Source organism: Panthera onca, chromosome A3 (genome assembly GCF_046562875.1).
Source record: "Panthera onca isolate mPanOnc1 chromosome A3, mPanOnc1 haplotype 2, whole genome shotgun sequence".
NCBI classification, from domain to species: domain Eukaryota; kingdom Metazoa; phylum Chordata; class Mammalia; order Carnivora; family Felidae; genus Panthera; species Panthera onca.
The window spans coordinates 128,070,781-128,095,388 of record NC_138341.1 but is presented as its reverse complement, the minus strand read 5'-3'; the positions used below and the strand labels follow the sequence as shown (position 1 = coordinate 128,095,388).

Genomic DNA, 24,608 nt, shown 5'->3' with positions numbered 1-24,608 from the left:
AAAATAGAGTCTCCTTCATCCCTGCTGGCTGACGGCTGAGTCACCCTGGAATGTGGCCTGGGCCCGAGCTGGATGCAGGGCCTAGGATCCAAGAGCCAGCCGGCTACATCGCGGGTCAGACTCCTGGGCTCCCAGCTTCCTGCCTTTGTCTGAGCCTCCTTGGGACTTTTCTGGGGAAAGATGAAAGCTGCCAGAAATAACACCTGGCTCACTGGGGAGCTCTGGCCGCAGCCTGGACAAAGAGCAGGGAAAGGAAGCCATAGCCCCTGCTCATACCCCCAAAGGTGTCTTAGAGGAAGAAGCCCCCCGTCCTGGAAGCGGGGGAGTCGGATGCTAGCTTCACCTCCACTTCCGTTGTCACGCTCCTGGATGATCTGTGTTGTGACTTTTTAAAAGCATAACCACATCACTTTCCAGCCCCCCCTTCCAACCCTCCGGGGGCTCCCCATCATACTGGGCATGGACCTGACCCTAGCTGCAGGTCAAATCCTGCCTCTCACCCCTACAGTCCACTCCAGCCACACTAGTGCCTGCTGTCTGGAAAGCCCCCCACCCCAGGGCCCTTGCACTCGCTGTTCCCACTGCCTAAATTCCTTCTGTCCCCACTCTGGCGCTCCACTCCCTTCTCATCCTGCTGGTCTTTGCTCACATGGCACCTCCACAGGGAGGCCCTCCCTGACCAGCCCTTGTCACCTAGCTCTCTTTTTTCTTTGCTGAGATATAATTCACACACTATAACATTTACCATTTAAAAACATTTCCTAAATGTTTATTTATTTTTGAGAGAGAGAGGCAAGTAGGGGAGGGGCAGACAGAGAGGGAGATACACAATCTGAGGCAGGCTCCGGGCTCCGAGCTGTCAGCACAGAGCCTGATGCAGGGCTCGAACTCATGAACCGTGAGATCATGACCTGAGCCGAAGTCAGACGGTTAACCGACTGAGCCACTCAGGTGCCCCTACATTTACCATTTTAAAGTATACAATTCAGGGGCACCTGGGTGGCTCAGTCAGTTAAGCGTCTGACTTCAGCTCAGGTCAGGATCTTGCAGTTGGTAGGTTTGAGCCCCACATCAGGCTCTGTGCTGACAGCTCAGAGCCTAGAGCCTGCTTTGCATTTTGTGTCTCTCTCTCTCTGCCCCGCCCCCCCCGCCACACTCTCTCTCTCTATCTCTCTCAGAAATAAATAAACATTAAAAAAAAAAGTATACAATCAGTGCTTTTTAGAATATTTGTAGGGTTGTGCCGCCCTCACCACTGCCTAACTCCAGAATATTTTTTGTCATTCCCCAAAAGAAGCCTGGAAACCTGCCTCCATAAGCAGTCACTCTGTATTCTCCCTCGAGCTCTGGCAACCACTAATCTTTCTGCCCCTCTGGATGTGCCTTTTCTGGACATTGCGTAGAAGTCGATCACCCAAGAGGTGACCTCTGTGTCTGGCTTCTTTCACTCGGCATAATGGTTTTAAAGTTCTTCCACACTGTAGCATGAATCAGTCATTCCTTTTTATGGCTGAATAATCTCCCACGGCATGAACATACCGTATTTTGTCTGTCCACTCATCCGTCAGCGACATCTGCATTGGGTCCATCTTTTGGCCACTATGACTAATGCCACTGTGAGCAGCAGTGTACAGGTTTATATGAACTTACGTTTTCAGTTCTTTGGGGTATGTTGCTGGGTTGTGTGGTAACTCTTAGATTTTCAGGGACCTGCCAGGCTAGTTTCCACACGAGCTGCACCGTTTACATTCCCACCAGAACTATATGCGGATCCCCATTTCTCCACATCTTTGCCAACAGCGACTATTTCTTTTTTTAGAGGAGAGCCATCTTCGTGTGAAATGGTGCCACACTGTGGCTTTGATTTGCATTTTTTCCCCAGTGCCTCACGATGTCGAGCGTCTTTTCATCTGTTCACCGGCCATTTGTGCATCTCCGTCAGAGAACGTCCATTCACCTCCTTCGTGCATTTAAAAATCGGGTTATTTGTCTTTTCATCGTTCACTCGTAGCTCCTTTAGTTTCTTTATCACGCTTGTCACTCTCTGAAATGATTTTGCTTTTTTTTTTTTTTGCTTTTGTCTGCCTTCCCCTTATTAGTATGTAAGCCCCATGAAGCCAGTCACCTTGCCTGTCCCGGAGCAGTGCCTGCTTCCCAGTTACTATTCGGTGAGCGAGTGAGAAGACAAGGGATGGCTTGCTATTCACCAGACGGGGAGCTCTCTGCATGCCTGTGGTTCTGATCGTTCTACGACAAAGATAGGGGTCCTAGCCTGGGTTTAAGGACCTCCCAGGGGTCCACCATGAGCAGCGGTCTTGCTATTTGAGGCCCACTTCGTGATCATGATTAGCTCTCCCTAGCGAACAGCCCCTCCCCCAGAGGATGGTGGGGCAGGGGCAGCCAGGGGTCAGTGATGAGGATGGTCCTTCTGCTACCCTTTGCCACTCAATCACTCAACCGTGTCTCCAGTCTCATCCTTTCTCTGTGGGCATGGCAGGGGGTGTGAGATGACCAAAGCCCTGTCCACGCTGGCTCAGGCAGAGAACTCTGTGTCCTTGTACTTCTGGGTTCTAGAAAGCTCTCCCACCCACAGGGAAAGCCCACCTCGATTGGATCTCCTAAGATGTACCAACATCAACTGGTCACCCAGCTTCTCTTGGCCCCCTGCAGTCTCTCCTCTACTCAGCCGCCAAAAGGATCCTGTAAAAACTTAAGTCAAATCATGTCCCTGTGCAGCTCGAAGCTCTCCCATGGCTCCCACCTCATGCAGGGAAAAAGTTAAAAGTCCTCACAGCTGCCTCCAAGGCTCTGCATGGTCTGACACCTGTTCCTGCTCTGGCCTCAACGTCTCCTGTTCTCCTTGGTCCCTCCACTCCAGCCATACTGGCCTCCTTACTGTTCGTGGAACACGCCAGGCATGATCCAGCCTTAGGGCCTTTGCACTTGTTACTTCTGCCTGGCAGGCTCTTTTTCCAGATAGGGTTCCTTCCCTCACCACCTTCAGGTCTTTCTCCAATGTCCCAGGGAAGCCTTCTCTCCGCTGAAAAGTCATACCCCATGCCCTACACTCTTTTTCTTCTTCCCTACTTTATCAAATAGTGATAAGTACTATGGCTTCTGCAGGCGACCTGGTGAGCCTCCTCTGGACGTGGGCAGTATCCCGTGGTTGGGCCATGCCTTGGAATTTGGAAAAGATGCTGCCAGCTTCCTCACCAGGATGAAGGAGAAGCATGGTGATATATTTACTGTAAGTGCCTCATGTGCGTCGAGGGAGGGAAGGGGGTGAGCAGGTGGGCCTGTCGTCTGGTGTTCACTGATTCCTTCTATATCCTTCCATACCCTAACCTACCATCCAGTGGTCTTGCCAATTTTCCATCCATTTTCCCATCCAGCTGTACAGCCAACACTGAGTAACATCCATTCCTTCTTCCCAGCATCAAGTGATGCAGTCATTCAGTGTCTATGAAGTTCTTGTTCGTCCATCCAACTGGCCTCTATCCATCCACTCAACTTCCATCTATCCAGCATCCATCCATCCATCCATCCATCCGTCCTTCAACATCCAAACAACCACCACACCCATCCACCTTCAGGTATCCTTCTGGGTTCCACCCATCCCACATTCGTCCTTCGGTCCTTTTCCCCAGCATCCACTTAGCCTGCTGCCACATGTTCCCAACATTCATCCACACTTTCAGCTTCCATCTAACCTCCTCATCCATTCGTCTTTCCATCCAACGTACATTCACTGATATCCTTCCGTTTACCCAACAATCCATCCGGTGGCATTTCTTCTTGGATTTTGGCCTACATTTTATAAGAGAGTTCGAGTAACATGACTCCCAGATCACACTTGGAAACAGGGCCGAGGCAGTTGCGTGGGTGTTGAGAGCTGTGTGACCACTCCCCCACACAGGCATTTGAGGGAAAATTCCCTTTCCTTTGTTAATTACAGGATTACAGCTCTTTCTCTTTTCCTTACCTTCTTGGGCAGCAGGTTACATTGAGGGCTCGGCCTCCCAAAGAAGTGGGTATTTCTGGCCCATTCGCTAGCGTTTATCCAACAGCATCCACTCATCTAGCCACCTGTTCTGTCCGGTCTCTCCAACACCCATTTGCTGCCTTCTGTGGGCAGACTCTCTCCCGGATGCTGAAGATACGACAGTAACCAAGATAATGATGGCAGGTGCTGAAGAGTGAGGTGGTTGAGAGCCCGACGTTTGCTACCGAAAAATGCTGAATGCCAGTCCTTTCTCTACTGTGTCTCAGCTGTGTGATCTTGAGCAATCCCCTGCCTCTGTCAGCCTCAGTTTTCGGCTCTAAGTGGTCCCCACATCACAGACAGTCGTGAGGAGTGGATGGGAGAACACTGTCTGTGAAATGTCAGGTCCTGGCACAGGGTAGGCCCCTGACGACCACTGAGAGCTCCTGTCCTTGATGGCATTTCTCCTCGCCTCGTCCCTGCTGACTTCCCACAGGTGCTGGTGGGGGGCAGGTATGTCACTGTCCTCCTGGACCCCCACTCCTATGACACGGTGGTGTGGGAGCCTCGCACCAAGCTGGACTTCCACGCCTATGCTGTCTTCCTCATGGAGAGGATTTTTGACTTGCAGCTCCCACATTACAGCCCCAGTGATGAAAAGGCCAAGATGAAACCGTGAGTGGCTCAAGGTGGCCCCTGTGGGTGGGCGGGGGAGGGCGTGACCTGCTTCTGCCTGCATAGCCCAGGTGCTGAGTGGTTTGAGTTTGTGTCCACACCAGGTGTCCGGTGAAGACATTTGTTTTGAGAAGACAGACACAAAGGAAACCAAAAAAAAAAAAAAAAAAAAACAGCCCCAAAGAATTGGGCTGAAGAAAGGCTCTTCTCGTCTTTACTTCTTTTAGGAGACAGGTCTGATTTCAGTAGGAGGAGCCCAGGGTTTGGGTCAGCCAGACCGAGAGTCAAATCCCGGCTCCCCCACTTCCTAGCTGTGTGACTTGGGGCAAATCCCTTGCCCTCTCTGGGCCTCTGTTTCCTCGTGTGAAAGGAAGGGAGGTGGGCGGGGGGGCTAATAGTTTCGAGCCCATCCTCTGTGGTCTCATTAGTCTTCATGACAATGCTGGAGGGTGAGTAACTTACAGCCCCACTTTATGGATGAGGACACTGGGGCTCGGAGAAGACTTGCCCGAGGTCACACAGCGAGGAAGTGATGTAGGTCCTGAAACATAAAGAATAATTATATCAACATGAGGACGTGTGGGCACATGTACTCTGCATTCATTACTTCTGCAAATATCTGAGGACTTTCTATACACTGGTCTAGATGCAGGGGGCCCAGAATGATGCCAACCACAATTTGAAGATGCCAGTCATATGCCGGGTGTTTGATAGGCACACTTACATCTCTGTGCAATCGATCTACCTCAAGAGGTAGATATTTTTATCCTCGTTTTACAGGTGAGGAAACACACTCAGGAGTGAAGTGACGTGCGTGTTCCATCACTGGTAAATGGCACAGCTGAGATTTGAACCCAGGTCTGCAGACTCCAGCTGAGATGCTGAGGAAATAAGACAGTGTGTGCATCCCTAGAGTTCGTGCAGTCTGACAGGAATCCTTAGTGATCTGTCTCCAGGAAGGGTGGCCTCCTGGGGTTAGGAAAAGTCTCTAGAAGACTGGGTTTTGCAGGGCTGCTAAAGCTGAGGAAAGGCCAGAGTATGAGGTGAATGCTGATGACAGGAAGTACCCAGTCTGAACTTGGCTCTGTGGGATGGCCGCTAGGAGATTTCTGAGCCCAAGTGTCCTAGGTCCTGGCATTCTAGGGGGACCATTAGGTCCCGTTAGCAATAAGATTCCTCGGTTCGCTGCATTCTACCCCGCTACCCAAGGAGGACCCCACTTTCCTCCAGTGTCTGCCCTAAGAGTTTCTGGAAATTTCTCCTAAGCCCGCACGTTGTCTACTGGGCGTGGCTCCTGCATCTGTTAAGGGCTACTGTCTCCATCAAGTGCTTGGAGTGGGGTCTAGGGAACAGCTAGATCAGGGTCACTCAGGATTGTGTTCTACCTGGCAATCATTGGTCAGGGGACACTTTATCCAAACAGGTGTGCCTAACTTTGGGTCTCAAGGAGGAAGGGTCGGCCTGCTGTTTCTCTCTCTTCCAGACGTCTTTGGGTTCCTTATCCAGGCTTGTGTGCCCCAAGGAGGGGCAGACTGTCACGGTTAGGAATTCAAGACTCTGTGGCTGGGTGACCTTGGGAAAGTCACGTTCCTCTCTTGTCCCTGAGTTTCTCTGTCTGTAAAATGGGTGTCATAACCGCAACTGTGATTCCCTAGAGTTGTCAAAAGATGAAACAGGATCATGGTGCTTAGCACCGTGAAGAGTAACTGTCACTGTCATTGATGATGATATTAATAGTAATACCATTGTGGTTAAGCCAGTTGTCCGCAGGCCCCCGTTGCCAGCGGGGCCCGGGGCCCTGGGACCCTGAGCTTTGGGAATAGGGGCGCCTGTGTGCATACGTTTCCCACTGGAAGCTGTGCTCTTACTTTGTTTCCTGCCCCAGGACTCTCCTCCACAAGGACCTCCAGGCGCTCACGGAAGCCATGTACACCAACCTCCGCACTGTCCTGCTGGGGGACGCCACAGAAGCGGGCGGTGGCTGGCATGAGATGGGTCTCCTCGATTTCTCCTACAACTTCCTGCTCAGGTGAGCCGGTGCGGCTCCCCTCGTCGGGAGTGGAGCCCAGCACTCTGCACCCGGCTCAGCCGTTAATAGTGGCCACGGGAACCATGAAGACTTTGTGGGTGGGGAAGCAGTTTGGGACACTCAGAAGCAAAGACTGCAAGATGACCTTTCGTGTCTGGGACCCCAGGCGTGCACCTGGCTCAGGCTGTGAGTCGTAAAGGAGGCGCAAGTCAGGAAAAGGGGCCTTGCCAGCTGTCCAGAGAGGGAGTAGCAAAACAAGGTTTCAGAGACCATCTTTTCCTGTGGTTTCCAAACCTTAGACTTCACGGACCAGGAAAACAAAACGTTCGGGAGGCCAACCCAGGACTTCAACTTTTTATCAGAACTCGTAAACTTATAGTAAAAACTGCACTAACGTTCCTTCCTTCAGGAGGCCCAGACACTATTCCAGGCACTGGACGTACAGCAGGGGAAAGACAGACAACAAACTGAAACTCACCGGGCTGACGCTCGTTGGAGAGACCGATAATAAACCAGTAAATAAAGACAGTTATGTCAGAGAGTGACAAATACAGACAACGGAGATCCGCAGATGGGTTGATTGTGTCTGGGGAGCTCTTTGAACCAGGCTGAAAGTAAGGGCTTCTCTGCGGGTCTGGCCTCAGAGTTGGGAGCTGGCCACAAGTAGGCGGTAGGACCAGCAGGTGCAGAGTCGCGGAGGTGGGAGGAAGCTTGGGCAGCGGGCCACTGTGGCTGAGCGCAGCGAACCCAGGCAGTGGGGTTAAGATGAGTCAGAGCCCTTGCGGAAACCAAGTCTCACAGAGCCGCGAGGCCGTGAAAGGCTTTGGAGTACATTCTCAGTAAAATGAGTGACAGCGGGGTTGGGGGAGCGGGGGGGAGGGTTAAGCAGGGGCCTGACGTGATTGGACTTGGGTTTCACAGCTCTCTCTGGCTGTGGACAGAGGCTAACCTGAGGTGGGTGTGTGGCAGGAGAGGCAGGAGGGCCCGCTGGGAGGCTGTTATAGTCAGCCAGGTGAGAGACCGGGGGCCTGGACCCAGAGGTGACGGGGAGATGGCAACAATGGGGTATTTCTGGGGGACAGAGCTGACGGGACCTGCTGAGGATTTGATTGGGGCCGTGGGGGGGGGGGAGGGGAGCGGGGGTGCAGGCTGTGAGTGGGGAGAGGAATAAGGACAGCCCGCTGATTGCTGCTGCTGCCGTTAGCTGGCCAGCATTTCATAAACCACAGCTCATTTCAGCTGCTTCAAAAAAATTGGAGACACAGTTTCAGAATAAAGGAGAGGCATTTGCTGCCACATATGGGGACCCAGGCACGTTCGGGACAGCTACGTATGTGCACGCAGTGTGGGCTCAAGGGGTGTAAATGCATTTCGCCCTCACAACCCCTCTCCGAGGCTGGGACTGTACAAACCCCGTTTGAGAGATGCAAAAGCCGAGGCCGGGAGAACCTAAGGCATTTGCCTCGAGTCCCGTCGCGGGGGTCCTGGCAGGGCTGTCCGCAGAGCCCACGCTTTCCAGCACGACCTTTGATGTGTCAGTGGCCCACGTTTTTTCTCCTGTCCCCCTGGAGTGGCGCACACACCATCAAGGGCTGTAATTCATCTGGGTGACGCTGGTCTGGTCCACCCTGTCCTCGTGTGATGGGGACACCGAGGTCCAGAGAGGAGCAGCTAAAACCAGTCCGCAAGTTCCCAGCAGGGCATCTCCCACGTCTCCTGGCTCCCGTGGCCCCGTGTCCTTCTCTGAGAGAAGCAGTGAGAGAGGAAAAGCTGTGGCATCAGGGGAAGTGGGGACAGTGGGGTGGTGGCTGGGCTGTCTAGGCCCCTGGCAACAGCGGTGTGTGTGGGGGGGGGGGGGGGGGGTGGGGTCAGATGTAAATGGACCCCTGTGTCTTCAGGGTCTGAGGCCTGGCTGGGCTGGAGCTCCTGTTTCCTGGCTTGGTGGGCTTGGGCCTTCTTGGTGCCGTCCGCGGCCCCTGGGACAGGAAGGGGATGAATGGGTTGGATGACAGGAGGTGCGGGTTCATGTAGCCCCAAACCATGAGATGCCACCACTTAAGCCCCCCAACCTGTCCTATGGCACCCCTGCCTTGCTCAGAGTCCCATCCAGAGTTCTAACCTGGGCCGCAGGATCCTGCGTGATCTGCCCCGGCCCAGCACACTCCCACCCCAAGGGCTTTGCTGTTTCTGTTCCCTTGCCTGAGAATGCTGTTCCCTACATGTCTGCATGACTCTTGCCTCACTTCATTCCCATCTCAAGTGTCATCTCAGAGAGGCCTTTCCTGACCTCCCCCCACTTAGTCTGAGAGCCCTCTCTTTACCCAGCTCTAGTCCAGGCCTATTCTTCTTCATGGCTCCTGGCGCCACCTATAGGTCACATGGTGTTAACACATGACGATTTATTCTATCTCCCGCCAAGTTCTGTGTCACTTAGAAGTGCAGGTGGCCTTGGGAAGGGCCTTCACTTCCACAGTGTGAAACCTCGTTGCCTTCTTGGGTTTTGCTGGGGTTCTTGTGGTTTCGTTTCGTTGCATATTTTTCATAGAAATATATATATACAGGGAAATGGTTCTCTGCTTTAAGGAAAAAACCAGCACAAATGGGACCAGAGACCACAGGGCCAGCTGACTCAGCTTGTTCCTGGATAAAGGAGCGGCTGTGACTCCTCTGCTGTCCAGGGTTGGCAGGCGGGACCACAGGCTCCCAGGGGCCCAAATTCTCTCCATTTTCAAGATGAGATGAGGGGGAAATTAAGCTTTTGTGTGGTTCCCCAATTGTTCAGTTTGTTCATAGGAAAATTCTATTAACCAAACACAACATGTTGGTGGATGAATCGAGTTTGTGAGCTACACCTTTCCAGCTCTGCCTTAAGGAAACTGAGGGCACTGGTGTGGAGAAGAGGGACCCAGGGCCTTACGTGACCGGGGGAGCGGCGGGAGGTGGGGTGGGATTCCTTTTGTGCTGATGCAGAGACGCATGTACGACCCCGGGAGGTTCAGCTGTTCTGAAGGAGGGGTTGCTGCCTTAGTCTAGTGGGCTGGGCAGGTCATGAGCTCTGCATCTCTGAGCCCCTCCCCACCCTTCACCGCCACATTCCAGCCGGCTTTGTCTGTCCGCACCTCTGAGCCCCAGCTGGTGTATCACTCGTTCGCCTGAGTCTGTTGCCTGTTGTCTATGTTCCACACTAGAGGGTCCACTCCCTGAGGGCCTGAGGGTTTTGTCTGTTTTCTCCACTGCTGACTCCCTGGCCCAGAACAGTCCAGGCAGAAAGTAGGAAAGGCAGGTGGTTATTAGCCGTATGCATGAAGAAAAGCTTGTAGGCCACCGTGGGAGGGTTTGGCCAGAAGCGTCCAAGGAGGACCCTCTGACCCGCCGTTCGCCTCCCCCAGAGCCGGCTACCTGACTCTGTACGGAGTCGAAGCTCTGCCACGCACCCGTGAGAGCCGGGCCCAGGACCGCACCCACTCAGCCGATGTCTTCCACACCTTCCGCCAGCTCGACCTCCTGCTCCCCAAACTGGCACGTGGCTCCCTGTCAGTGGGTAAGCACCGTGGGGACCCTGGTGGGCGGTGGGGCAGACAGAGGGACCCAGAGGGGGAGCCCACACTCAAGCTGAAGGCTCACAGGCAACATGGGCGGAAGGACATTCTCATGCCCTGGGCAGCAGTGAGATCCCTGTCACCGGGCATATGCAAGAGTACAGTGGTAGGAGGCAGGGCTTGGGCCCGAGCTGGGGTTCCTGGTAGATGCGGTACATCCAGAGTGGGGCCTGGGGACCTCGTTGTGAGTTATTTTTATTTCCTATTTTTAAAGGTTTCTATTACTTTTTTCTGCTGAGTTATGATTTTCATACAGGAAAGCACCCAGGTCCTAAATGCACGGCTGAGAGGTAAATCTATATACTTCGTGTCCTTCCCAGTCAACACCCACCACGCAGAGGGAGCCGCCATATTGGTTCCTGTCGCCTGGGATTAGTTTTACCTGTTTACCAATTTCCTATAAATAGAATCACGCAGCATGTGTCCTTTCGTGCCCGGCTTCTTTCACTCAGCCTCTCGTCTGGTGGCCGTGTGTATCAGTCGTCTGTTTTCCCCGTGGCATAGCATTTCAGTAGAGTAGTCTGTCTGTCCGTCCCCTGGTGGAGGGATGTGTGGGTCGTTCCCAGTTTGGGGCTGTTGTGAATCGGGCTTCTGCGAACCTTCTTTGTACCTGTCTCCCATGGCACACCTGCCTTCACCTCTCTGTTATCAGCCGTCCGCTCTTCTGGCCTTGATCTTTTTTTTTTTTTTTTTTTTTTTCAACGTTTTTTATTTATTTTTGGGACAGAGAGAGACAGAGCATGAACGGGGGAGGGGCAGAGAGAGAGGGAGACACAGAATCTGAAACAGGCTCCAAGCCATCAGCCCAGAGCCCGACGCGGGGCTCGAACTCACGGACCGCGAGATCGTGACCTGGCTGAAGTCGGACGCTCAACCGACTGCGCCACCCAGGCGCCCCCTGGCCTTGATCTTGTGCACTGAAGGAACCGTCCGGCCGCGTAGCATTCTCCCCGAACTCCCCATCTGGAGTATTTCAGCTTGGGTCTGTGGAAATCCACCCCACTTACTTTTGTGGCTACAGAGGGAGCTCGGTGTGGGTGAAGAGGTTCCGGCAGGATTCAGTGCACAGGGGCCATGCGAACCACTGGGCTGCACTCTTCTTCTGGCCACTGTGTCTCAAACTTCTCTCGTGAGAAGAAGCCTCTCGACCCTTGTTAATAATACAAGCCCCCAGATCCCCCCGGTCCACTTGAATCCAAGTCTCCAGGGAGGTCGGGAAGCTGCATGTATTCTAAGTGGCACAGGAAGGCTGAGAAGTCGTGTGTATCCTGGACTGAGACATTTGCAGCAAAATCTGGATTCAGATGCCTACTGTGGGGCTTCTGAGCTGATGATTTGGGGCAAGTCACTGGTCTTTTTTTTTACCCCAGATCCTTTCTCCAGAGGGGCAGGTGAAGGGAGTGATTGATACATGCTGCGCTCAGATGGCTTCAGGTAGTTTACGGGCTCCTATATAGTGTCCCTGTGCCTCAGCGATCTCATCTGTAAAGTGGGGAGAACAATAGGATCTTCCTGCAGGGTGACTGTTGGGAATGGCTGAGGTAATAAGAAAAAACACTTCTCTGTTGAACACTTTCTAGGTGCCAGATACCAGGTTAGCTATGGTCTCATTCAGTGCTCACAACAGCTTATCACCCCATTTCCTTTATTTATGTGGTTTTTAAAAACCACACTTTAGCCCATTAGATTGTTTAAGAAGGAAACCTCCTCGTGATTAGCAATGCACAGATGCTGGCGTATATCCCTTCACACTGTTTCATAGGAATTCTCGGTTTTACAGAGACAGAGACACGTATCTAGGGTGTCACTGGGTGTATTTTAAGAAGGAATTATATCTATTATCTGCAGCTTGGGTTTTTGTTTAACCTAACAACGTAGCTGTGTATTCTTCCCTGTCAATACAAGTATCTTCTAGTGGTATTAGCCAATGCAATTAGATAAGAGAAATCAATTACTGGCATAAGAATGAGTAAAGAAGGGATGCCTGGGTGGCTCAGTGGGTTAAGCGTCTGACTTTAGCTCAGGTCATGACCTCACGGTTCTTGAGTTCGAGCCCCGCGTCGGGCTCTGTGCTGACAGCTCAGAGCCTGGAGAGCCTGCTTCGGATTCTGTGTCTCCCTCTCTCTCTGCCCCTCCCCCACGCGTGCTCTGTCTCTCTCTCTCTCTCAAAAATAAATAATTGTTAAAAAAAATTTTTTTAATGGGTAAAGAAGATGTAAGACTATCCCTATTTGCAGAAGATCTGATACTGTGCTGGGAAAACCCCAGGAAATCCATGACAGAACTAACTCAAGTGAAAAAGACTGGCAGAGTAGAAGGATATAAAATCAGCACGCAGAGAATTGAGTCATCTTTGCAGCTCTTGCATGTCAGCATTTAGGCAACCATCCCCTTCCAATGGATACTTATAATTGTTTCCTTTTGTGTGTGTGTGTGGCTACTTTAGTATTTCATTGTATTTGTATCTTTGCTACCATCTGGTGATTTTATTCCTCTCAACAGTTTCCTGGAAGTGGGTTTGCCATGTCAGAAGGCATACACATTAAAATTCTTGTTAGCTGCTGCCACATCATTTCCAAAACCATGGAGCAATTCATACGCCTGCCCGAAGGGAAGGAGTCTGCTCATTCCCCCACCAGATGTTATCAGTCTTTGCATTTGTTTGCCAATCTGATGGGCAGAGGCAGGTAACTTGTTGTTTTAATTTGCATTTCCCCACAGCCTTGTCAACAAACAGTTATCAGATTTTAAGACCTTGCCAACCTGATGGACAAAAAAGGGCATCTGGCTTTATGGGCATTTCCCTGATCGCTGTGACGGAACAGCTTTTCGTGTGTCACTAGCCATTTGCTTTTCCTCTCTGCGGGTTACCTCTTATCATCCTTTTAGAGACAATTCCTGATCTTATTGAACCATCAATGCTAGAAGGTTGATATTATTATACCCATTTTGCAAGTAAGGAACCAGGCCCAGACAGATGAAGTCATTTGTCAGGGACACACAACTGTTAGGAGGCAGACCCCGCAAAAGGAAAAACTTGGTCTGATTGCAAAATCCTGTGTGTAAAGCACCTGGCACCTCCCAGCATCGGTTGCTTCTCCAGGAAAGAGTGGTTTCTCCATTGCTCATTCATCCATCCATACCCACGCTATTATAGGGGACCCTGGGTCATTCAGGGAGCCGCCCTGGGCTGGGTATAGGAAAGCTGCATTTCCCAGTGCGGGCAGCAGGTGGCAGTGTTGGGGAAGGTTTCTCATCTTGGGGCTGGACAGATGGACAGCTGCCCTCAGACTTTGTTGGGCTTGTGAAGAGGGCAGCTTCTTTGGAAGAGTGATGTGGCAGAACCTGCCAAAACAGAAATGCTCATTCCCTCGAACCTGAACTTCTACTACTAGGAATTATCCTACAGCAGTGCTTGTACACATCTAAAGATGCACAAAGATCCTCATTGCCCGTTGCTTATAATAATAGCAAATGCTGCAGACAGCCTGTAGGTCCACCCGTGGGGACTGATGAAATAAGTTATACATTCACATAAAGGAAAACAGCAACCGTCAAGTAGAACGGGATATACCAAAACCATGAGAAGAGTGGGTATATTGTGGGATTTTTTAGTTTATTTTTTTTCCAGTTTCATTGAGAAATGATTGACACACGACACCATGTAAGTTTAAGGTATACAGCATGATGACTTGACTTACATATATTGTGCAATGAGCACCACGGTAAGTGTGGTTAACATCTTTGTTTTCTAAGCCTGTGGGAACATTTTGCTTCCGAGAAGGCTGAGATGGGATGGAAATGCCCGTTTGAACTCTTAGAGATGCTTTCTTTCTTTTTCTTACTTTTTTTTTTTTTTTTTTTTTTTTTTTTTTTTTTGCCACATGGATACATTATTTCTCCTCCACTATTAAAATCATAAACATTTTGGGGCACCTGGGTGGCTCAGTTGGTTAAGTGTCTGACTGTTGTTGATCTTGGCTCAGGTCATGATCTCATGGTTCATGAGATTGAGCCCCACGTTGGGCTCTATGCTGACAGTGCAAAGCCTGCTTGGGATTCTCTCTCTCTCCCTCTCTCTCTGCCCCTCCCCTGCTCTCACTCTCTGTCTCTCCAAATAAATAAATAAACATCTAAAAGCACCATTTAAAACAAATGTATAAACATATTTTAAAAGAAAATTGACCCTTTGGGGGATGCTTAGATCACAGAGTCTGGTGCTTCTCATATAGGAGGGAATTGGGGGCAGATAGAGCCCCAAGCTAAATACACTGCTTTCTGCAACATTCGTTTTACTAAATTATTTGGGAGGGGCGTGTTTTCTTTGAATATTGTTTTGGGAAGAAAAGCATCCTTATAATAAAGAATGACAGAGTCTAGGGGTGCCTGGGTGGCCTGGTTGGTTGGGTGTCTGATTGTTGATTTCAGCCCAGGTCATGATCTCGCAGTTCGTGGGATCGAGCCCTGCATCTGACTCTGTGATTGGGCTCTATGCTGTTGGTACAGAACCCACTTCAGATCCTTTGTCCTCCTCTCCCTCTGCTCCTCCTTTGCTCATGTTCTCTCCCTCTCTCTCAAAAATAAACATGAAAGAGAAAGAAAGAAAGAAAGAAAGAAAGAAAGAAAGAAAGAAAGAAAGGAAAAAGAAGGAATCACAGAGTCTAATGCAAAAATCTAATGCATTTTATAGGGAAAAGACAGGACTTTAAATTTTTTTTTTAATGTTTATTTTTGAGACAGAGACAGAGTGTGAGTGGAGGAGGGGCAGAGAGAGGGAGACACAGAATCCGAAGCAGGCTCCTAGTTCAGAGCTGTCAGCACAAGAGCCCGAGGTGGGGCTCGAACCCGAAAACACAGGACTTTAAAGATATGTCCCTCTCTGGACTATGCCCAGGTTTCTAGGGCTCAGAGGGGCTTCTGAGGAAAAACTTGAGAGGTACTCAACTCTGGGCCCCTCGTTTTACAGATGGGAAGACTGAGACCCAGTGGTGGACAGGGCCTTGGCCAAGGCCACACAGCATGGGAGGTCTGGAATTTGAACCTGCAATGCAATTACTAGTTACACAGGCCTGGGAGTTCTGATTCACAGCACTGAGTCATTACACTGGGGCTGATAAATAATACTTAAGAATAATGGCAAGAATGTAGCAAGCATGACATGCTAGGCCCCTACCAGTACCAAGTGTGTTCTGTGTTTTTATATCCTCCTAGTGATCCCATGAGCTCGGTTGCCCCCATTTTACAGATGGGGAGGTCGAGGCTCGGAGATCCAAAATCTTTGCAAAAGATGATCTTTCTAGGAAGGGACAGAGCTAGGATTTCTACCAGGGTCTCTGGCTGCCAACTGTGTGTTCTTTATTTCACATATTATTTCCTAAGTATAGAAACAATACATGAATATATTCTCCATGGAATCACTCTCTGTTTTCTAAGTTAACACATTCAATTTCTGCACAACCCTTTATGTGGGTACTTCTGTTATCCCAGTTTACAGGTTTGAAAACTGAGGAGTTGTGAGGTGGGGTGGGTTTTTGTTGTTGTCGAATTGCAAGAGTTCTTTATATATTTTGGATCCTAGACCCTTACCAGATCTATGATTTGCAAATATTTTCTCTCATCCTGCTCATTGTCTTTTCATACTGTGTTACTTTTTAAAGTCATCCTTAGAAGCTGTGTTGACAGTGATATTCAAGGTGTGTAATTGTGCTGTCAGAGCTCAAAGAATCCCAGTCATTTCCAAATCTGTGTTAAATTTCTTTGCTCGCTTCTTTAGCTATTTCATCAGCTAACTCTTACAAATCCAGCATGAGCATCAACCGAGGGCCTTTAGCACTTCCTTTAGCCTCCACTCACTTGTTGAAAACCTCCACATGCCCAGGTCCCATGCCCCCAAGATTCTGACAAGATTGGTCTGCAGTGGGACCTGGGCATCCAGAGAGTTAAAGCTTCTGGGCAATTCTCCAGTGCCCCAAAAGTTGAGAGACATAGGAAGATAATGTATTTCAGATGAACAGTGGGCTCATTGCTTTAAATCGAGAAGTACAGGGGCACCCGGGTGGCTCTCTCGGTTAAACGTCCAACTCTTGGTTTCGGTCAGGTCATGATCTAACAGGTTGTGAGTTCAAGCCCTGCGTGGGGCTCCGTGCTGACAGCTCAGAGCCTGGAGCCTGCTTCAGATTCTGTGTCTTCCTCTCTCTCTCTCTCTCCCCCTCCCCCACTCATGCTCTGTCTCTCTGGAAAATAAATAAACATTAAAAAATATTAAATTGAGAAGTATATCACCTGAAAAGGTCCGGAGGTTGAAAAAAAGCATATGGAGCATATTATTTGAAAATATAATATGCTTAAAATATATGTATATTTTAATATAAGTTTACCCTACATTTTCCACCCTTTCGAATACCCTGTAATATGCAACCCAGTCTAGAACCATTGGGTGGATGGGTCTTCCTGAAACACTGCTTCGTGGTTCCAAAAAGCCAGTGAGAGCACCTCTAGTCCTTGGGAATTTTGTAACCATCCAGAGTGACACCCACTTTTCCAAGGGGTGATTTCGGAAGAACCAACTCTCTTATTTGCACGTACATCTGTAAATACAGCATCGTCCTGCAGTGTGAACACAGTGTGTGAATGATAAGCACCTGGCTTTGTGCCCTCAACAGTCTGCCCGGCTCGGCCCATCTGGATCCATACCTCGGTTTCCACCGCCTGTGGTGCCCCAGAGCCTAACACCCTGTTGTTTACTTCATGGTGCCTGTGAACTGGTAATCCGTGGGCCAGAGCTGCCCTTCAGAGAGGCTTTTGTGGCCTGCACAGTGACGAACATTTCTTGCCCAGATGCCGGCCTTAAAGCACATGGGAAGACTCAGGCTCCCTGGCCGTGCTGGGCCAAGTTCCTCTGCCAGGCTGGTGGTCACCCCGACCCTCCTGTTCCCCATGGCCCCGTCCTGGCCCTCCTCCTTCATTTACTTTACCTGCCTTCCCTGGAGGTAGTTGAGTTTGAGACCCTAGACCCATCTTTCCCCTCTCGATAGCAGTTAGGTCATTTCCCACGTCTCCTGAACGGAGCTGTGCGAGTCGGCTCATGTCGTCTCCTTGTGCACACGGCTGGCGTTGCTTTGGGATGGGACCCTGGGAAGGGAGAATGGGGCTCGGCGTTCCCTGTTCCTTCCCCTGCTGTGTAAGAAACACCGTTCATTTAATGCGTATTAACAGAGCACCTCCTGCGGGCCAGGTGCTGGAGACAGAGCTCACAGAGGTGAGCGAGACAGGACCCCTCACTCCTGGCCACTGGGGTGAGACAGATAATAACAAGTTGGCATTTGAAGGCCTTTCTTGGGTCCTCTTTCCCCACCCCGAGGAGTGACACCCAGAAGAGCCTTGGCCTCACGGGACATTGGGGCTGGGTGGCCTTGGGCCCGGGGTGGATCCGTAACCCCCGCCCCCCTGTGCTCTGTCCCTGTAGGGGATAAGGACCGCGTGTGCAGAGTCAAAGGTCACCTGTGGAAGCTGCTGTCCCCAGCCAGACTTGCTGCTCGGGCCCATCGGAGCAAGTGGCTGGGGAGTTACCTGCTGTACCTGGAGGAGATAGGGGTGCCCGAGGACATGCAGGCCCGGGCCCTGGTGCTGCAGCTCTGGGCCACACAGGTGGGTGGATGGTGCACACGGGTGTGGTTGTGCGTGTGAGTCCATGTGTCTCTGTGTGTGCCATCGGGCACACGCAGGCACACGTGTGAGTGTGCATAGGAGTGTGCGTGCGTGGGTGTGTGCATCTGCGAGTGTCTTCTCCACATGAGCGTGGGTGTGGGTATGTGAACATACCCAGCTGTCTGCCCCAGTTCCCGGACTTCCTTAACCATCAGACGGTATCGGGAATGGGATCATTCATTCAGTGTTAATTTATTTTAATTTGGAAAAATGTCAAACTTAGAGAAAAGCTGTGTGTTAGGGCGCCTGGGTGGCTCAGTCGGTTGAGCAACTGACTTTGGCTCAGGTCATGATCTCGCGGTCCGTGGGTTCAAGAGCCGCGTCGGGCTCTGGGCTGACAGCTCGGAGCCTGGAGCCTGTTTCAGATTCTGTGTCTCCCTTTCTCTCTGCCCCTCCCCTGTTCATGCTCTGTCTCTCTCTGTCTCAAAAATAAATAAACGTTAAAAAAAAAGAGAAGGTGCCTGGGTGGTTCTGTCGATTTAGCCTCTGACTTCAGCTCAGGTCATGATCTCGCTCATCGAACAAACTTAGGTCCGTGAGTTCGAGCCCCGCGTCGGGCTCTGTGCTGACAGCTCAGAGCCTGGAGCCTGTTTCGGATTCCGTGTCTCCCTCTCTCTCTGATCCTCCCCCATTCATGCTCTGTCTCTCTGTCTCAAAAATAAATAAACGTTAAAAATATTTTTAAAAATAATAATAAAAAAATTAATAAAAAATAAAAAAAGAGAAAAGCTGTGTGAATAGTTTAATAAACATACACAGTTCACCTTGAGTTCCCAATTTTTAACATTTTATCACATGTGCCTTCTCCCCCTCCCCTCCTCCTCCTCCTCCCTATCTCCTACTGGGGTTATTTTACTGAGTCGTTTGCAGACAAGTAGCAGACATCATGACTCTTTATCCCTAATTACTTCAGTGTATATTCCTAAGAGCAAGAAGTTTCCCTTACATGACCCAGTATGAGGATCCCATTCAGGACAATTAACCCAGATTCAGGATCATTATCTAATAGTCCCGATTCAGTCTTGCCACTTGTCCCAACAATGTCCTTTATGGCTCATCTTGGTCCGACATCCAATCCAGGATCACACTGTGCCTTTAGTCATTCTGTCTTTTGAGTTTTCTTTAATGTGGAACAGTTTCTGTGCCTTTCATTGTTTTTCATGACCTTGACATTTTTGAAGTATGCAGAACAGTCATTTTGAAGAATTATTTAAAAGTTCCGTTGAGTACTTACCTAGACCTCAAAGATCTGCTTTTGTTGCTTATGTTTTAGCTTGGTGCAGACAGTCAAGGAAGTGCATACAGGGTGATTTTATTTTATTTTATTTTATTTATTTTATTTTATTTTATTTTATTTTATTTTATTTTATTTTATTTTTAAGTTTATTTATTTTGAGAAAGAGAGAAAGTGTGTGTGCACCTGCACAAGTGGGGCAGGGGCAGAGAGGGAGGGAGTCGGGGAGAGAGAGAGAATGAGTGAATGAATCCCAAGCAGGCTCTGTGCTGTCAACAAGGAGACTGGTGAGATCATGACCTGAGTCAAAATCAAGAATCAGACGCTTAACCAACTGAGCCACCCAGGCACCCTGTACAGGGTGAATTTAGATGTGGATATATACAGGATGTAAAATGGAGTCAGGAATAGAGAGATCCTGGGGGTCTGTTGTCATCAAGGTGGTTGAGGAGGACTCTCTGAGAAGGAGAGGTTCGGCTGATAAGAAAGAGCTGAAGTTGGGGGCTTGGGAGAGATGTGGGAATAGAGCATTCCGAGTAGGGGAAACAGAAAGTGCAAAGGCCCTGGGGTTGCATCATACCCAGTGTTTGGACACTAGGAAGGAGTTGAGTGTGGCTGAAGCAGAGTGAGGAGGGGTAGGAATGAGGGAAGAGACCATGGATGGCATGTGGGTCCCAGTAAATAAGAATTTGGGGTTTTTCTGTGGCTGAGGTGGGAGCCCTGGGAATGTTCTAAGCAGAGCAGAGAAAGGATCTCAGGAGCAAAGGCAGAAGTAAGGACACCGATGAGACAGTGGCGGTAGGACCAGGTGGTGGCCATGGAGGTGATGAGGAAATTCTGGAAACAGAGAAGCCAGCGCCAGTGGGTATGGTAATGGACCAGATACTGGGGTGAGAGAAAGCAGGGCTGAGGATGCTACCTCTCGAGGCCTGGTTCCTGTCCTCTCCTGGACCCCAGAGCCCTGCACCTTCTCTTGGCCCCTCCTCAGCAGTGACAGCTGCACAGACTGACATTTCTGGGTAATTCCCTTCCCATCGACTTGCAGCTTATTTTTAGTTTTCTCTCAGAGCCATTAACTGTCCTTGCAGGCAAAGGCTGGCAAGGGGCAAGGGCTGGGTTTAATCAGCAGTTGGGGCCCCATTAGTGCTTAATAACATATTTATGGGTAGAGACTTGGAGCTCCCAACCGCCCCCAGAATCCCTTGCAGAATGACCTCTGTCAGCAGAACTAGATGCTGGCTTGGGGGCTTGAGTGGCAGAGAGTCTGGGGAACAGCCTTTGGTGGGGCCAGGAGAACTGAGCAGGGCTTGGGGACAGGACATCCTCTGACTCTGCGTTGTTGACAGTGTGCAGAATTCAGGCAGGTGACAAGATGCTTCGAGAGCTTGAGTCTTTTTATTTTTTTTATTTTTTTAATGTTTATTCATTTTTGAAAGACAGGGAGAGACAGAGTACAAGCAGGGGTGGGGTGGAGAGAGAGAGGGACACAGAATCCGAAGCAGGCTCCATCCAGGCTCATCCAGGCTCCTCCAGGCTCCGAGCTGTCAGCACAGAGGCCGACACGGGGCTCGAACTCACGGGCCATGAGATCATGACCTGGGCCGAAGTCGGACGCTCAACGGACTGAGCCACCCAGGCGGCCCGAGGGCTCGAGTCTTAAGAGCAAGGCCAAGATGCTGAGAAGCCCCGTGGTGTTGGGCACAGGCTCTGTGACCCACCTGCCTGGATTTGAATCCTGACTTTGCCACTCCCTGGCAAACCAGTCACTTATGTTCTTGGTGCCTCAGTTTACTCAGCTGTAAAGTGAAGGTGGCAGTCAGTCCGTCCTCAAGGCACTGTGGTGAGGATGGGAGAAAGCGATGATGGCAAACCTGTAATTGTACCGGGCAGGTGACTAGAGCTCACTAGACGTGTTCAACAATTATTTAGTGAATGGCCACTGTGTGCTGGGCACCATTCTAGAAGCCGGGGATACAGCAGTGAGCAGACCAAAGGCCCCTGCCCTTACGGAGCTGACATTCTGGGAGAAGACACTTGGTAAACAAGTCAGCGTATGAAATATAGCCAAGGTAAACATAGTCAAGTTCTGTAGAGAACCGATAAAGTGGGGGAGGGGGTGGGGAGGGCTACTTTATGTAGGGTGGCCAAGGAAGCCCTCACCAGGAAGGTGACATCTGAGCAGAATATAAAGTGAGGGAGGGAGCCATATAGATACATAGGATGAGGGCATCCAAACAGGGGCACAGCAAGTGCAAAGGCCCTGAGGTGGGGATCAGGGTGATGTGATAGAGAGGCAGCGGGGCCCTGTGGGCTTTGGGGAGGACTTTGGCTTTTCCTCTGAGAAAGGAATTCTTTGGGGACTCTGCAGTCTTTGGGGACTCTGAACAGAGGAGCAACACAGCCTGCCATCTGCTTTAGAGGGATTATTCTGGCTACATCACTGAGAATCGGCTGTAGGGGGGGGGGATGTGGAGGCAGGGAGACCAGAGATGAGGCCACTGCAATGTCCAGGCAAGAGAGGATGGTGATGGACCAGGGCAGGTGCCAAGGCCAAGAGAGGGAGTGAGTGCATTCTGGACACATTTCTGGGTAGAGCCAACAGGATTTGCTGTTGGACGGGACATTGAGAGAAGGTACCAACAGCGATGTCTCCAGGTTTTGGCCTGAGCAACAGGAAGGACAAAGATGCTGTTAACTGATGAGCGAGATGGTGAACGGGGCAGGCGTGCGGGGAGAGAATCAGAGGGTTGGTTTTGGGTGTGTGAGTTTGAAACCGAGAACTGGGTAGGGGGTGGGGGACACAGCTGGAGTGAAGAAGAATATGGAATTCAGGGCTGAGGTCCAGGAGGGAGATGTGCCCTTGGGAGGTGTTGGTGTGGTGGTGGTTTGGGCAGCCACTGGTCTGGAGACCTCAGGGGCTCAGGGGGATGGAGAGGGCACCCACCTGGCCTCTCCAGCTGTGGGGATCAGGAAGGCGGAGAGGAGTCTGCATGAAAACCGAGGAGGAGTGGTCCGGGGGCTGTGGGAGGGGAACCGGGAGGGGGCCACCCAGAGGCCAGCTGCAGAAAGTTCTGAGAGGTGGCCAGATGGTAGTTTGGCTGCTATCGTCAGATCAGAGTGGAGACCGGAGGCTCCAGCCCCCGGGGGCTAGAGGGCCGCCCAGGTCAGGGAAGGGGCTGGCTCTGAAGGGGTGAGGTGGGCAGAGCGAGGCGTTCACGAAGCCCTGCCTGGCAGGCCCACGGCGGCCCAGGCTTCCCTCCCAGCTCTGAGGCATTAGGCGGGGGGAGGGGCGACCGTGTCGACCCTAAAAACAACAGATTTTTTTTTTAATCACAAAAAATGAAAAGAGATATCACCTGTGACCTCCCATCCCTCAGCTCTGCTTTCTTCTCTGGTGGCTCCAGGCCCAGACGGGCTGCCCCAGAGGGTGGCCGCGAAGGGTGCCAGCAGCTCCTGGCAGCTGGGCAGCCCCCCCGTGGAGGAGGGCTTCTCCTTCCCATGGATTCTCCCACAAATCCCAGGTCTGAGGCTCATTGGCCCAGCCCGAGTCACACGTCCCCTCTGAGTATATCACCGAGTGGCCCAGCCCGGGTAGCGAGGCCACACCTGAGGTCTGGAGGGTGTGGCTCAGCCCCAGATGCCCAGAGTGGAGTAGGACGTACTTCTTCGAAGGAAAATGGGGTGCTGCTATCCACAGGCAAGGGAGTGGAAGCAGGGCAGGCAGGGTGCACGTGTCCCCCACTCCTCCTGGCTGTGTGGTGAGGTGGCCACAAAGTGGAGCACAGGATCCCAGTGCGGTGTCCGGTGCACTTTGAGCGCCCCCTGGAGGTCAGCTGCTGCCATTCACAGGAAAGGTAGAGCAGAGGACAGGCGCTCCTGGGTGAATGGACTTTGTCTGCGGGGGTGGGGAATGAGGCTAGACGGGAAGCATTCTCCTGGGTAAATGGAGGCGGGGCCCTATGGGAGACAGCTCGACTTCCAGGGTAGTGAGTTCAAGATCTCTTGTAGAGGTGTGATCACATACACGTGCACACTCACATGTCTGTGCAGTGGGTGGAAGGCAGTCTTTGCCGCCTCCCTAACTTGCCACGGTTTTTTCTGGAAGGCAGAGATCGCTGAGCAGCCTCATGCTCCCCTCATTCTTTGTGATTAATGAGCGGTGGCCCCCATCAGACTGTCCAGGCAAGACAAAATGGCCTTGGCCCTGGCTTCACCCAAGGCTGAATTATTTATCACCTACAGCCCCCTGGCTGTTTAAGTGATGGACAGCAAGTGACCTTGCTTGTCTCTGTAGGACCTGAGGTGCCAGAGGAAATCTCAGAGTCCAAGGCCCCACCTTGTTCTCAAACGGGGTAGGGGAGGAGAGGAGGGGTGCTGGGAGGGAAGACCACTTCTGAGCACCTACTCTGTGCCCAGCAGGCGGAGATGGCTTATGTTACCCCCACTTAACCAGGATGGAGGTTTTGAGACCCAGAGTGGGAAGTGACTTGTCCAGAGTCACAGAAAGCGGGGAGCTGGGTTGTAAACCCAACTCTGCCTGGTCCAGTCCAGGGTTCTGCCAGCCCACCTCCCAGGCTGCCTTGGACATAGAGGTTTCTTCCACAAATACCATTGAACTCCTGCTGTGCGCTGGGACTGGGGAGTGCTTAGTTGGCCTTTTCAGTGAAATGGGTGATAATGGTACCTGCTTGAAGGGAGAATTGAATGAGGGAACAATGGCACTTCCTTGGTGCTGAATTCACAGCAGCTAAAGAAAAAAAAACCCCAGAAAATCTGTTTCACCATCATTGATGCTTTGGTCCATTTGTTTTCTGCCTTTTTCTGTACATTTCTGTGATTAAGATCATGGAGTTTTTTGTTGTTATTTAGGTTTGTTTTTTTTTTTTTTTTTTGAGAGAGAGAGAGAGAGAGAGAGAGTGCATGCAAGCAGGGAAGGGGCAGAGATGGAGAGAGGGAGAGAGAGAACCCCAAGCAGTCTCTGCACTGTCAGCACAGAGCCCGATTCGGGGCTCGATCTCACGAACCGTGAGATCATGACCTGAGCTGAAATCAAGAGTCAGATGCTTAACCAGCTGAGCCACCAAGATCATGCAGTTTTTAAAATCCAAGTTTTAATTTTACTTAATATCATGTCACAAGCATTTCTCCATGTCATTGCAGATCATTATAAAAATCACCCCACTTTTCTTTGGCTTAAAAGTACTGCATCCATTAAAAAAATTCAAACAGTGTAAAAGGGCATATGTAGTGAGAATCAGTACCTGCCACTCCCCCCCCCCCCCCCCGCCCCTCCCGCTTCGGTCCCAGAGGCTCCTTGTAGAGATGGTCTGTGCTTCCTCATGGGATCCCTCTTCAAACCTGCAAATGGGAGCACAGTGAATC

The 24,608-nt window shown here is 51.0% G+C and overlaps 1 protein-coding gene across 2 annotated transcripts in view; it reads left to right on the top strand.

Annotated features, from left to right (window-relative positions):
• PTGIS (prostaglandin I2 synthase) overlaps window positions 1-24,608 on the top strand; it is a 37,633-nt gene that overhangs the window by 5,274 nt on the left and 7,751 nt on the right. For both annotated transcript variants that reach the window (XM_060619907.3, XM_060619894.3), the window contains exons 2-6: window positions 3,124-3,247; window positions 4,479-4,657; window positions 6,543-6,686; window positions 10,076-10,227; window positions 17,751-17,932. In XM_060619907.3, the coding sequence (XP_060475890.1) occupies window positions 3,124-3,247; window positions 4,479-4,657; window positions 6,543-6,686; window positions 10,076-10,227; window positions 17,751-17,932 (781 nt within the window). The remainder of the gene's footprint in view (window positions 1-3,123; window positions 3,248-4,478; window positions 4,658-6,542; window positions 6,687-10,075; window positions 10,228-17,750; window positions 17,933-24,608) is intronic.